Raw genomic sequence first — 13,733 nt, forward strand, 5'->3', positions numbered from 1 at the left:
CTTTAGAATCAGGTTTTCAAACACACTCAGGTGTAGTCTCTTGTTCTGGCTAAAGGTGCATAAACTGTCAAACCATATGTCAAACCTACCCAAGATGACCAAATGATCATTTGATCATTGGTCTTGAAGCAGAGGGATCACAGAGTATCATCTTTCTAGCTTCTGCCCTTTTAGGTTCCCGTCCAGCTCCGAAGGTGCACCTCTGCCCCATTTCTTAAACCGACTACTGTGTCACTTTGTTTGATGTGTCTCAAGAAGTTGCTAGAAAAGTGCATATCCTGGGATAAGGATCGGCAGCCTATTCCTGGGTCTCTGGGGTCTTACTCTCTTGCTATAAAGAGGCCTGAGAAAAGATGGAAAGAAGGAATGAATCAGTCATCCAAAAGGTTTTTATTCTCCCACTTGGTTCCTTTTCCAGAGCTTGTACTCTCTAAGTTCTAGAATGGGGTTGGGGCCACAGTTATAGGGTGGGGAGCCTATGGGTCTATGGCCACGCGCCTGCTTCCCTCCCGGTTGGGTCTGAGCTCAGGGCAGGATCAGGCACTTGAGAGCTCTGTGCCCTCCTTCACAGGCACAGGCTGCGAGTGCCTCCCAAAGGGGTTAGGAGCAGGTGAGCCATTCCTGGGGCTGTAAGGAAGGAAGAATTCCATTGTGAGACCAAGCGGAGGTGTTACGAAAATTAACCTCAGTTTCAACGTTGCACGTGCTTCAGAAACGATGTCATGAATAAGGAGGCCCAGCTGCTCGCCAGGATCCAGCTTCTTGGGGGGTTCCACAGAGAGCTGGCATCAGTCAAGGCAGACCCCAGGGGCTGAGTGCCCGGAGAGATGGTGCCTTTCTTCATCCCCACAGGCAGCTCATTTTGGATTCAAGGACGAAGGATCTGGATGCCTTCCTGGGGAGTGTAGGTGAGCCCTGAGATAGATCTTGGGTGCCCTGGAAATTGTATTGGTGCCGAGATGATGAAAGGAGTTAGTTTTCTGGGAGAGGCTATGAGGGTCCCAACTCTGCGGTCCCAGGCTGAGGCCCCTGGTCTGCGTGCGGTGCTTCACCCAGATAGTTCATGGAAACAGCCAGGCTCTCCAGCTGTACTCTGCAAATGCAGGGGTGGATGGGGGCAGGGTGCAGGAGTTTCTTGTTTCTTGCTCCTTGTTTCTTCCTCACCGTTCGTTCTTTTATACCTCCTGGTACCCAGGGTACCTTCTGAGGTCATGAAAGGAAGACAGAAGATGCTGGGCCTCTCTCGGGAGTAGCTGGGGTGAGTGGCTGGCAATTATGGAGGCAGGGGCAGCCCTCTGGGCCTCTGAGGGGTCGCCACACTTTCCCTCTTCCAAAAGTCTCAAATGCCTGGCCTGGTCACCTCTGTAGCCTGATCCCAGGACACAGGTGTGGGCACAGGGGTAGTCTGGGTCCTTGTTCTCTTTGGGGGGGTATCCAGCCCTCACAGATGTGGGGTGAGGAAGCGGAAAGTCACTGCCGGGATGTTGAGAACTTGGCCACGGTCAGGACCAGACTTTTCCCAGCTCCTGCATCTGGCCAGTTCTTGGGCAGGGCCCAGGTGGAAGATGATCTTGGGATCACTCTCTTGCCAGGCCCAGGAAGGGGATACAGCTGGAGTGGCTTCTGGGAGCTTCTCTGATTACTTTTCCCTATGGCAGCAAAGCACTTAATGCCCATGTCGTAGACGGAGAGATGAAGCTCACAGAACACTTTAGACAAGACTGGGACACTGGTCCTTTCTCGGCTGTCTCATAAATGTCAGTACCTAGCTCGAAGTTCAGAGAGACACGGGAGGTTCCCCCAAGTGTCCACTTGGGGCTACTAGAGGAAGCAGAAGAGTGGCCGGTGGTAAAGACCTGGAGTCTGGTCCCAGTTCTTGCCGATGCAACTTCCTGTGACCGCACGTGCCGCTGAGGAAGCACCCCTTCCCCATGCCTGCCCAGGGGATCCCTCAGATCACAAGGCCCACTTTCCCCAGAACCACCTGCCCAGACGTGGGGGGATCTGGCACCTGGGCTGGTGGAGGTACCAGCAGTCAGGGGCAGGGCTCCTCCGGTAGCTGGGCTGCATACAGGGCCAGGGTGTGGTGCAGGAACTGGTATTGCTCTGTGGTCTGGATCATCCCGCCCCTGCAAGGAGAATATGCAGAGACCATGAGCACAGGAGGGGCGAGTCAAGCATCCCATAGTTCTGCAGGGAGAGTCTCCCAAAGAACCTGTCGACCCCTTCACATATGTTTATCCTTTGTGCTTTCTCCTCTTTTTTCTGCCCCTCAGACCTTCCCCACGAGCGAAGCCCCGCCCCTCTCCCCCGCCCCTTACTCAGGGCTGGGCCCCATTGCTAGCTGTGCCCAGGAGGAGAACTTTTTCCTCTCTGACCCATCGGCTCCTGGGGCAGCGCCAGGCCCCTGATTCCTCAGGCCAGGCCAGGAATATTCCTGAGCCTCAAGGTTTCTTCCTCCCTGTCTTAAAAGTAAAAATAATAATTCTGTGTATTTGTACAGTAGGTTCTCATCTTTGAAAAACATGTTCCCTATGCATTAACTCATTCCTTAACGCGGCTCCTGGAGAAGGAGCCGTCGTTTCTCTCTAGATGAAGAAACGGGGGCCCAGAGAAATACAGTGATGGCTCAGTGAGATGCAACTCAGAATCGGCACCGCGGTTCCCGGTCTCCAGATGCAGAGGGCTTCTGTGCAGTATCTGTGCTTGCCTGGTGTCTAGAACCAACCACACCCTATCCCTCCACCTTTCCCTGAGCAGGGGATTTGGAAAACCACAACCAAAAACCAAAAAAGATACAAGGCTCAGATATCCGCAGAGTGGCATATTTAATTCTAGGCCGCCAAGCTAAAATTTTAGATAGAGATTCTTTCCTGGGTGTTAGTTGCACAAGGAAACCGCTCTTTAAGCCATGGGCCCTTTCCTTTCTGGAAGGAAGTGCTTGATGGTGATGAGCCTCTAAGTGCCCTGGTGCCCAGGAAGCACTGATGCCACTCCTTCACATCGTTAGTCCTATTTACGTTCATAGACCCACCTGTCCAGCCGCAGTTGGCACACGATACCCAGAATGTCCACTTCCCCTCGGGCCTTCAGCTGTTGACAGCCAATTCGGGTGGCGATGAAGCAGCCAGTCCGGCCAATCCCTGCACTGGGTACAGCCAGGGAGGGGACAGGGAGGTCACAGGAGACCAGAGAACATGGGGGCCAGGCCTCAAACTACAGAGAAAGCCGTAGGGCCCCCTATTTTGGGGGTGGGGACATGAGGGCTGAGGAAGGTAGCAACACCTTCACAGGTTAGAGCTGGCACTGGAGCAGTTTCCATTTCGTCTAGCCTCACCATAAACCTATCCCAGGTCACCCTCCAGCCCCCGTGGACATTTCGAGGAGCTCTCTTCTGCTCAGCGGCAGGCAGTGGTTTCCAACTGTCCGCGTTGCCTTTGACCTTGTTGAGCCCTTGAGCCCTGCTTGTCTGACCAGGACACCATCTCCACAGCTGCTGACACTCAGCCCCCTTCTCCCACCTCGGGTCCCTCCCACAGCTGTCCCCTCCACGCTGCTGTGTCTTGCCCTTTGTTCCAAAACCTTTTCAAGGACTCCCCGTCTTTGGGAAGGCTTCTTATCTGAAGCCCTGGTAGAAGCCACTCACGACCTCCCAACACTTATGTCCAGGTGCGCCCTGTGGGGAAGAGGCTCATGGGCCCCCTCTGTCTATACTTGTGCCAGTATGTTCTATTCAGGGTAGGTACCCCCAAATGGTTACCTTATCGTAAGCTTGTCCCCCGTGGTACCCCCCCCACCCCACTCCACCCCACCCCAATCGGATTCTTAGTATGTAGCCAAAGCATTCCTTTGAAATGACACTTAGCTAGTCTTATGAGGCCCCTTGTGATCTGGCCTTCCGGACTGCTTTCTCATCACTCTCCTTCCCTTCCCCCACATGACCTCCAAGGCCCCATCTTCTAACTCTGCTCCCAGCAATGTCCATTTACAAATTTCATCTCAGGGGGTGCCTGGGTGTCTTAGCCGGCTGAGCATCAGACTCCTGATTTCAGCTCAGGTCATGATCCAAGGGCATGGGATGGAGCCCCATGTAGGGCCCCTTGCTGAGTGTGAAGCTCCTCTCCCTCTGCTCCTCTCCCTTGCTTGTGCTCTCTCTCTCTCTTAAAAAAAAAAAATTCATCTCGGAGCCTTTGCACATGCTGTTCCATCTGCCTGGAACGCTTCCTCTTTCCACTCTTCACTTGATGAATTCACCTTTCAGATTTTAGCTTAGTTTGATGTCCTTTCTCCTGGAAAACCTTCTCTGGCCAGTCTGGGATGGGCGACTTGGTTCTGTGCTCCCCTACACCTCCCACTGTGCTGTGCTTAATCATTTGATCTGCTGTCTTTCCCACCAGACTATAAAACCAGCAGGGCAGAAACTGAGCTGTCTCCTCGGCATCTAACACTGTGCCTGACAGTAACTCGTTCTCAATCAGTAGTTGTTGAATAAATGAGTTTCTCGGAGCACCCGCGTGGCTCAGTCGATTAAGCGTCCGACTTCAGCTCAGGCCATGATCTCACGGTTTGTGAGTTCTAGCCCCGCATCGGGCTCTGTGCTGCCGGCTCAGAGCCTGGAGCCTGCTTCAGATTCTGTGTCTCCCTCTCTCTGCCCCTCCCCTGCTCACACTGTCTGTCCCTCTCTCTCGAAAGTAAAACATTAAATTTAAAAAAAAAAAATTAAAAAATAAATGAATTTCTCAACACCGGGGACCATGTTTATTTCCCTCCCCAGAAGACTGGGAAGCTTTCTGATGTTCTGTCCCCTCTCTGGCTTGTACCTGAATGTCCAGCCCAGATGGCCAGGTTCTGCATGAAGGAGAGAATGAGCTGAATGACCTAGAGATTCCCATCCTAGGTAAGACTTGGGCCTGCCCGGTGCTGTCCTTAGACCCCTTCCAAGAAGAGACCCAATGGCAGGGAATGGGGCACCTGCTCATAGGCTGCTGGGGAGGGCGGGGCCACATACCTGCAGTGGACTACGATGGGCCCAGTGTTGGCAGCTGTCTCTGGGCTTTCCTCCACCTCGGCCACCAGGCGCAGCAGAGGCCCAGCCGATTCTGGGGTCTGGTGATCAGGCCAGGCAGAGAAGAGGACATGTTTCACTACCCGGCACTCCTCCTGGTGCTGGCATAGGAACAAGGCATGAGAACCAAGGTCAGGGTAGGGGGCACTGGCAGCCTTCTTCTCTGGCACCAGAGGAGGGCAAGGGCTAGAATCCCCCCCTGGGTCAGTCATGGACCCTGAGCAGGCCAGGTCAGCCCTTCTCCTGCTCATCATACTCCACCATTCCCTCCTCTGAAATGCTGGAGGGAATGCTGTCCAGGGAGCGGGGGAAGACCCAAGTTCAAGTCCTGGCTGTGCTTCTAACTAGCATATGACTTTGGGCAAGTCCCTTAACCTTATTTACTTAGAAGAAGGAGACCGTGATATCTTATTGGTTTGCTTCTCAGGATGCTTGGAGGATAGGAGTTGAGAAAGAAATGCTTTGAAAAGTATAAAATGCTATATGATAATAGAAGGCATTTTAAAGCACTTCACATGTGTCATTATACATCTGCCTGGACTTCCGGTGGTTCCTTCAGCATGACTCTGGGACCCCTCCTCTCCTCTCCTGGGCCATTCAGCATGGATGGGCAGATGGGCCTTCCTGGTGGTTTCTGCTTGGCTAGTTGGCTCTGCCCTGTTAGACTAGGGCAGTACCCACGTTCTCTTGCTTTTTGCCTCAAGCTATTCTTCTAGATGTGCGTTCAAGAAGGTTTCGATGAATAAACCCTTGGATCCCAGTAAAGGTCAGGCCTGAGTTTCAGCGATGCTGGAGACAGCCTGACCTCCCTGTACCTGGATGGTGAGCTGCCGCACAGTGTATTCTGGACATTCTTTTGTGCCTTGGATGCGGATCCGGAAGGGTCCATAGGTTTCCTCTTCTGTGGGCCAGTAGTGGACACATTTCTAGGAGGGAGGGAGCTGGGAGTCAGAAGGGGGAAGTGTCTATCAGCTGGAGCGGGGGCCAGGACAGCAGAGAAGGAAGTGGGGTCCCCTCCCCATTTCCCTCCCCCATCGGAGGTGCTCCGCGCTGCCTGGCTCAGTACCCAGGGGCTGGGCTCTCCTGCAGGTGAAGTGCTTACCCCACCCCCCATTCTGGCTGTGGAGAGCCCCGATGGTGTATATCTCAGAAACTTTTCTGGGAAGTTCAGGCTGGGCCTGGCTATAGGTATCGTCAGCTTCCAGGAGAGGCCCTAGTCCCAAGCTGCCCTGAGTCGGGGCATGTGTTGTGGGGTAAGAAGTAACCTTTTCTGGGTTCACTAAGGACTGTGACTCCACCTCCTACCTCCTTGCCTTCTCGGAGCTGAGTGAGCATGACAATGAGTGACACTTCTTCCTGCCACACCATCTCCCAGAAGTCTGATACGGTGTTGGGCATGGGGCCCTGGGTCGCAATGTAGACCTTCTCCTGCCCGTCGTAGCCCTGGGAAGATGGATGCATAAAAGGAAGGGTGGGAAGCAGTGAGAGTAGAGCCCCAGGGAAATCCTGGACTCTGGGGGTCCTGGGGTCAGGCTGAAGACACTGAACATACACACCTGGACATACCCGTGCACACACTGGAAGGCATGTGGTGGAAAGGACACAGGCTCTGGAGGGAGGAACACGTGGGTTCAAATCTCTGTTCTGCTGCTTACTAGCTATGGCACCACAAGCAGGTTACCTAGCCTCCGTTAAGCCTCAGCTTTCTCATCTGTAAATTGGGCACAATAGCTATCTTGCAAGAATGTAGCACAAACCACATTCAACAAATCATATTGAGAGTCTAGCGCTATCAGGTCCTTTGGAAATGTTTGTTCCCTTCCTCCCCTATTGCTTTCTACTAGCACAAAATAAGAAAACGGTGTTCAACATTGGTTGAGTGAATGTTTCACTTTTACTATTACTTTTACATATATTTAGTAGCAAGACGTGGCACATTATTGCTAGCCCTTTTCTCTCCCGGTCAGAATCTCAGCTCCTCAAGATGATGAAATCCAGACAGACCACTGTTCACTAAATTTCTGCCAGCAAATAGGAGATTTGCAGAGTCCCGGGCTAACAGCTTTCAACCTCTTGGCACCTCTGACCTCTGGCCTAGCCACTTGGAGCCACTAGAGGGCGCTACTTTTACATCTACTTCGGGCCAGTAGAGGTGGGAAGCTGGGGTAGAGAAGCCGCCTTGCCTCCCTGGTTCCTATAGTTTGATGTTAAACCATTTCCTCAAAGGAGGGGCTGTTTTGGGAGGCAGTTAAGGGTAGAGAGAGAGAAAAGGGAGGCAGGGGAGCATTCCTATTTGTGTTAGCACCTTCCATGCAGACCTAAGAGCCAGGAGCCCTGGGGCTACGTGGGGGTGAGTTCAACAGGGCAACTTCCTCCATGTGTAAAGGGTTGGCAGGGATGATGTGATAACGTGCGTTAAGGAGACTGGGTGGTTTCTTCTTTTCAGCCTAACATCTGCTCTGTTTTCTCAGCTGGTGTCTTGGGGCCTCTTCGGTGTCTGTCCCATCTGGGGGGGGGGGGGGGGGGGGCATGGCAGTAGTGATTTGGAGCAGGAACCCACAGCTGGACGATATTCTCTGGGGATGTCCTCAAACACAGCGCACCCCCCGACCCCACCCCCATTCCCTGCACAGCAGCCCCAGCTAGGCCACTCACTCGGATGTAGTTGGCGTTGATGTAGTCTCCGTCTTCTTGGCTCTGTGCCCGGCCTAGACAGACACGGCTCTGGGGATCTAGGAAGTTAAAATCATCAGAGGTCAGAGGTCAAAAGGGGACCAACTAAGGTGCACTCCCAACAGGGTCAGGAAGAGGTGAGTTCCTGTGCGTATCACAGTACCCCGTGTATCGCAGGTGGTCAGAGACCCCCTAAATTACTTTATATGCAGACATTAAGGAGCCACAGAATGTTTCTGAGCAGTAGAGTGACATGTTCAAAGGAATAACTGGGGAAGGCTTACTGCGTGGTGCTGTGCAGGACGAATGAGGAAAGGGAATGGGGCCGCAGAGACCCTAATGGGCAGTTACTGAAATATTCTAGCCTTGAAGTCAGGAAGAGGATAGAGCACAATTGTACCAATAAGGCAAGGGAGGAAAAAGAGGGGTCATGGAAGAAGAGTTTTTTTCCTTTCTAAATTTATTTTAGAGAGAGAGAAAGCATGAGGCAGGGAGAGGGACAGAGGGAGAGAGAGAGAGAGAGAGAGAGAGAGAGAGAGAGAGAACCTTAAGCAGGTTCCACGCTCAGTGCTGAGCCCAACACTAGGCTCCATCCCACAACCCTGGGATCATGACCTGAGCTGAAATCAAGAGTCAGACGCTCAACGGACTGAGCCACCCAGGCACCCCAGGAAGAGTTTCTTTCTGATGGTGAATATGAGATTTGGATGAGCGACTAGCCCCAAATCCCGCAGTGGTGACGTGGGACCAAAAGTCGGGTTTCATTCTGCCACGGGGCGTGCCAGCCTCTCCCTCGAAGTGGGGAGATCCAATCCAAGCTGGAATGAAGAAGTTAGCTTGTAAGGAAAGGAGACGAGCTCTGCCAGTGCTGGCTTGGTTCTGGACGGAAGAGAATTGCAGGGAGACTTCCCTCCTGGCCGGGAGTGGGGGGGTGGGGGGGGGGTTGGGGGGGGGGGGGGGGGGGGGGGGGGGGGGGGGGGGGGGGGGGCTGGTTAGACTTAGATCAAGAACAAGGGCCGCTCCCTCCTCCCCCCCCCCATTCGATGAGTGCTGACCCACCCCTGCGGGCAAATGGCTGTCACCGCAGGAGCCGGGAGTGGTGAGCTAAGGCCTCCAGACAAGGAGTTGCTGGAGGTGGGTGGGCCAAACAAGGCTTCTCTGAGTGGGGGGAGGGGGAGAGTCTGAGGGTCTCCTGCTTGCCTCTGCAAAGCAGGAGGTGCTGATCCCTGGGCCCTTTGAGCTTGCAGGGTCAACCCCTTACAGCCCCAGGACTCCCGTCTCCAAACTCTCTCACTGCTCTCTTGCAGAGTCCCTGCATTTGACTTGCTCAAAGCCCTCTCTCTGGGAGCCATCCTGATGGTGCCTTTGCCACTGCAGACCTCTGCTGGGCATTTCCCACAGTGGAGGAAGAGGAGAAAGAAGCTGTGACCTCAGGCAAGTTATGCCCGAGGCAACTTTTCTGTGATTCCAAATCTACTCCCTGGGGTCGTTTTGAGAAATGAGTTAACATCAGCAACTCCCAGCACCGCCTGGCCCATGGTAAGCATCTGCAAATATGAGTTGCTGTATTCGCACTGTGGTTATGATCCCTGCCCAGCCTGGGGATGGTATTGGTGTTTCTCTGCTGAAAGAAAATGCTCTATGTGAGGGAGCTCTTGCCTGGCTGAGGCTGTGTGTCGACTCCTGAACCTGTCCAGCCCCAGGGACAGCATCACCTCCCTTGAAGCCCGCCGCACTTCTTACTTGGCAAGATGGTCTTATATCGGTCCTTGGAGGCGTGGCCAGGAATATCCAGGTCTTCAGAGTTGACAAAGTTTGAGGGGATCTTCTGGCAGAGGGAGGAAATGAGTGAATATAGCCGATATATCTTCCCAGCCTCCTTTGCCCCCTTCCCCTGCTTTATCTAGTAGAGCTGGGCCCTTGCTCTTCTCTCCCGGCTTCAGTAGGTCTGGATGGGGTGGAGGGCAGAAGAGGGAGCATGGGGCAGTTTTCTCCCCTGATTCGAGGGTTCTCTTTCCTGAGGTCCCAAAGAGGAGGCATCCTGCAGTACCCAAGATAGTACGGTGCCAGCTGGCTGTCTCTGATTCAGAAGGGCGGATGGACTCCGAGGAGACCCCAAGTTCTTACCAGGAATTCCTCTTCCAGCTGCTTGGGGCTGGGTGGCTGGTGCTGCAGGGCCCAGCGGGTGAGGGGGTGTCCAGCTGTGCGCAGAAAGTGTAGGGTGACCTCCCGGGGTGTGTTCACTGAGCAAATGGGCTCTACAGCTCCCAGGGACCGCACATCCAGCATCAAAGCCACATTGGAGCCTCGCCTGCGCACGGACAACCAATGCCTAGTGAGTGCCCGAGAACATCGCTGCTCTGACCATTATTATTGTTATAGGACACACCTGAGGAGGCTGCTCCTTGTTTCCCCCTTGACCCACAGGCCCGGTGGGCTCCAGGTTCAGGACCCTGCTACATGCGTCAGATCGGGGTAGCCTTGAACCCAACTGTTCTCTCCACCTGCCCACCCCTGCCCATTCCTCCCTGGCCTCCAAAGGTCAGACCTACATCCAGACCCAAGACAGCCCTGCTCCAGGGGCTGGCTGCTCAGCCCATCTTGGGGTTTGGGAAACAGGCACGAGGTTGCCGTGACACTTTATGCCCCAGACATGTAAAGGACATGCAAAGGACATGCAAATGAACACATGTGGTTTCCTTTTCCAGATTGGAGTCAACAGCTGAGGGCCCTCTGGACTCAGCTGTCAGAGCTGGAGAGGCAGATGGAAGGAATGGGACACAGTCTCAGAGCTGGGAAGGCCCCCCCCCCCCCCACTCCCAGGAAAGATCTCACCTCTCCTGCAGTCGCACATGCTTCTTGGCTGGTGCTTTGGTGGGTGGAGGCTGGGTCATGGCTGCCCCCAAAGACCAGGTCGGCAGCCGTGCTCTGGAGCACCCCCCCCCACGGTCCTGGACCATGCTGGGTGGGGTGCTGGGCCCAGGGGAGGCTTACTCAGCCATGAGGTTCACCTGAAAGACAGGAGCCCTCAGCTGTTGCCCTCTGGCCTGTCTGACTGGCCAGGAGGAGGCTCCCAAGTCCTGGCCAGCTGCCTGTTTTCTGGTACCTCTGTTTTTACTGAGGTGTCTTCTGTTCTCTGAGCAGCAATGTCATTTTCACTGCGGGAAGGCCAGGATCTCTATGAGGGGGACCCAGGGTGGTGGGGAGTCTGAGATTGGAGTAGGGGCCCAACAAGGGGTAGAGACTGTGGGGGAGGGCAGGAAAGCCTCCAGAAGGAAGGAGAGAGGGGAAGAGAGGCGGCTCAAAGCAAGAGTACAAGGGGCTCTAAGCTGGGACCCAAGTGAAAGAAGGCAAGGGAGGAAACACAAACAATTTTGTTCTGTGTAGAAGGGAGAGAGAAGGCTCACAGAAACCACCTCTAGTCCAGGCCTTCTCTGAAATGAAAGGTTTAAGGCTTCTCGAAGCGTTGGAGCCAGTTGGGGACCCTTGTAGACCCTGTCCTAACCGCTGGCAGCTTCCGAGTTCATTCTGGCTTCTGGGGTCTCTGTCCAGGGAGGTAGGCTGGGGGTGGTGGTGGGGGTGTGTTTCCTTCCTCCTCTGCCCATCCCCCCATCTCCCGCCTCTGTAACTGTCACAGGAAATGGCCTCACCAAGCCCTTGAGCATGGTGAGGCGACAGCTGGGGGTACAAGAAGGGGCATGGAGGTGGTGGGGCCATCTCCTCTTGGGGGACAGTCCCTATCTTCCAGAGCCAGGTCACGCTTCTGAGGAGCGGGGGCGGTGTTAGAGTTGCTAAGCCCGCAGGGACAGAGGTGAGGGGACAGAGTGGGCCCCGTGCAGATGTGGATGATAGAGGCTGTCCCGAAGCAGAAAGGGGTTCATCGGCCTCTGCTCTCCTTGCAGCCCCCTGCGGCTCCCCTGCCCCCCCCCCCCCCCCCTCGGGGCTATCAGCTGGGTCAGCACCCATTCGACAGCCAGGCACTCTAGCACCCAATGCGACGTTACTCACACCCTCCGTGGAGATGCCCTCCCGTCTCCCCAGGGTTCACACCACCCCAGGACCACAGGGACCCCTCCTCCCCCCTTTCAGGTACTTACTGAAGTAGCTGCGTCCCCCAGGCTGCCTCTTGCCAGCTGTCTGTCTGTCTGTTGGTTGGTCTTTGAGGGCTGAGGAGGCTTCAGGAAGCCAGCTTCCTCCCTCTGCCCCTCCTTGTTGCCACCCACGCACACCCCAGCTGCACGCTGCCCTCCCGCGCCTGCAGCCACCGCCAGGGGTCGGGTGGCTCTTGCCTGTGCCCCTTTGGGTGTGGGCTGGCTGTGTGCCAGCACTTTTGCCATGGGTCTAAGGCCCTGCTCCCTGGGGATAGACCAGGTCCTGTGGGTCTTTGTCACATTCAGCCTCTGCCTGCTTACTGGGCAGAGCTCAGCTGTCCCACATGGAACGCCTCATTGTTCCTGTTCAAGCTGGCCCTGTCCACACAATGATTTCTACTCCTCTGCTTTGGCCTCAAAGCCCTAGTCCTGGAAGCCCTTGCCCTCTCAAGCCTTGGGAGTTGACGGTCAGGCACAGGTTACGCCTTCTCAGAGCAGAGGTGGGTGTGGACTTGGAGTGGGGTGGGGGAGAAAGGAAGCAGGAATCTTTGCTCCACAAAGACCCAGGCCAGACTAGAAGGGTCGGCTTCAGGACCTGAGCCACACCCCAGCTCTCAGCTGCCTCCGGTTTGAGATGGACCAGCCAGCCCGGAAGTAGATGGCAGAGGCTGCTCGTAGAAGAGTCTGGGGGGCTTTCCCCCTGCGCGCAAGCCCTTCAGGCCTCGTCCCCAAATCCTAACATCTATTGAGAAGACTTACAGATAGTGGACAGTCTCTGGCCCTCACATGGGGGGACTCCCACGTCTTCTTCGCCTCTGGGGCATCTGGATGCCTGGGGCCTAGGAAGTGGCCCCCACGTCCGAGATTCCACTGCCCACCCCCCCCTCCCCCCCCCCCCCCCCCCCGCCTTGCCTCGGCAGGCCCCTTTCTGGCCAGCAGCCCAGCTGGTTCATGCTCGCCGCGGCTTCTTCTCCCTTGTAACATTCCAAACACCCTTCCTTTCCCAGCCCCAACACGCGCAATCCTCGTCCTCTCTCTTCCTCCCACTACTGATTCAGCTGTCAAACGGTGACAGCAGAAAAGGAATGATTTACAATAGACACAGGGGGTGGGTACACTGGAGGGGCGGTGGGGAGGGTGCTGGCCTGCTGCTGGCCTAAGGGGGAGGAGGGTTGGGATAACCCTCTGGAGCTCTGGAGGCTTCCCAGCGCCTGTCTTTTCTCCTGGAAGTGGGGACCAGGAACCGGCTCTCTTCGGAGACCCTCCAGGGCCAGCTGGTCCTGGACCCTTCTTTACTCTGGGGAGTGGTTTCCCGGAAAGGAGGCTGATCAGAGCTGGAGTAGTAGTTGGCTGTGGTACCCAGAACAGGGTGTGGTGTGTCGGGGGGGGGAGTGCAGGAGAGCCTGGCAATCCCTGGTCAACCTGTGGAAAGCGACCCGAGGCTGGCCTCTGCTCCAGCTGTTCCCCTGAGCCCACTGGGATCTCCACTAATGGGCAGTGGGGCCCTGGGGATCAAAGAAGGGGGCAGGAGGGGATTAGAAAGAGGGCCACCCCCACTGGGCCAAGCTGTCGATTGTTATCAGGAACAGGAAGCTAGGATACCACAGGGGTGGGGAGGAGGAAGCAGGCAGAGCCTTCCCCCCACTGGTCCGCCAGTGCCTCCAGGTTCCCACCAGGTCTCCGGGGTCTGAGCCCCATTGGCCTCGGGCACACCCCCTACCCTCCCAAGGCTCACCCGGCAGCAGTTTGAGGAGCTGGAAGCTGAGCTCTTGGGTGAAGAGCAAGGAGGTTGGGGGCCAGGAGATGGGAGGGGTGGTTGGTGGTGGGGGTGGGGGTAACGGCATTAGGCAAGACCCTGAGGATCTCTCAGTTCCCTTTGGGTGTGTTTGGAGGTGAGGGAATAG

At 55.5% G+C, this 13,733-nt stretch overlaps 1 protein-coding gene across 3 annotated transcripts; it reads right to left on the minus strand.

The window, feature by feature from the left end:
• Positions 1-371: 371 nt before the first annotated feature.
• PTPN7 (protein tyrosine phosphatase non-receptor type 7) lies at positions 372-12,540 on the minus strand. Of its 3 annotated transcripts, none has more exons than XM_049634353.1 (10): positions 11,836-12,540; positions 10,574-10,749; positions 9,866-10,049; positions 9,482-9,563; positions 7,721-7,797; positions 6,371-6,508; positions 5,881-5,991; positions 5,009-5,166; positions 3,035-3,148; positions 372-2,129 (listed from the first exon to the last, which is right to left on the minus strand). In XM_049634353.1, exons 2-10 carry the CDS (start codon positions 10,696-10,698, stop codon positions 2,036-2,038), a joined length of 1,083 nt encoding a protein of 360 aa, XP_049490310.1. In that variant the 5' UTR covers positions 10,699-10,749; positions 11,836-12,540; the 3' UTR covers positions 372-2,035. The 3 variants fall into 3 exon arrangements, with proteins under 3 accessions (XP_049490310.1, XP_049490308.1, XP_049490309.1); XM_049634351.1 differs by having other exon boundaries at positions 9,482-9,566; positions 11,836-12,538; XM_049634352.1 differs by lacking the exons at positions 10,574-10,749; positions 11,836-12,540 and adding an exon at positions 10,291-10,552 and having other exon boundaries at positions 9,482-9,566.
• Between the last annotated feature and the right edge of the window lie 1,193 nt (positions 12,541-13,733).

Source organism: Panthera uncia, chromosome F1 (assembly GCF_023721935.1).
Source record: "Panthera uncia isolate 11264 chromosome F1, Puncia_PCG_1.0, whole genome shotgun sequence".
Lineage (NCBI taxonomy): Eukaryota > Metazoa > Chordata > Mammalia > Carnivora > Felidae > Panthera > Panthera uncia.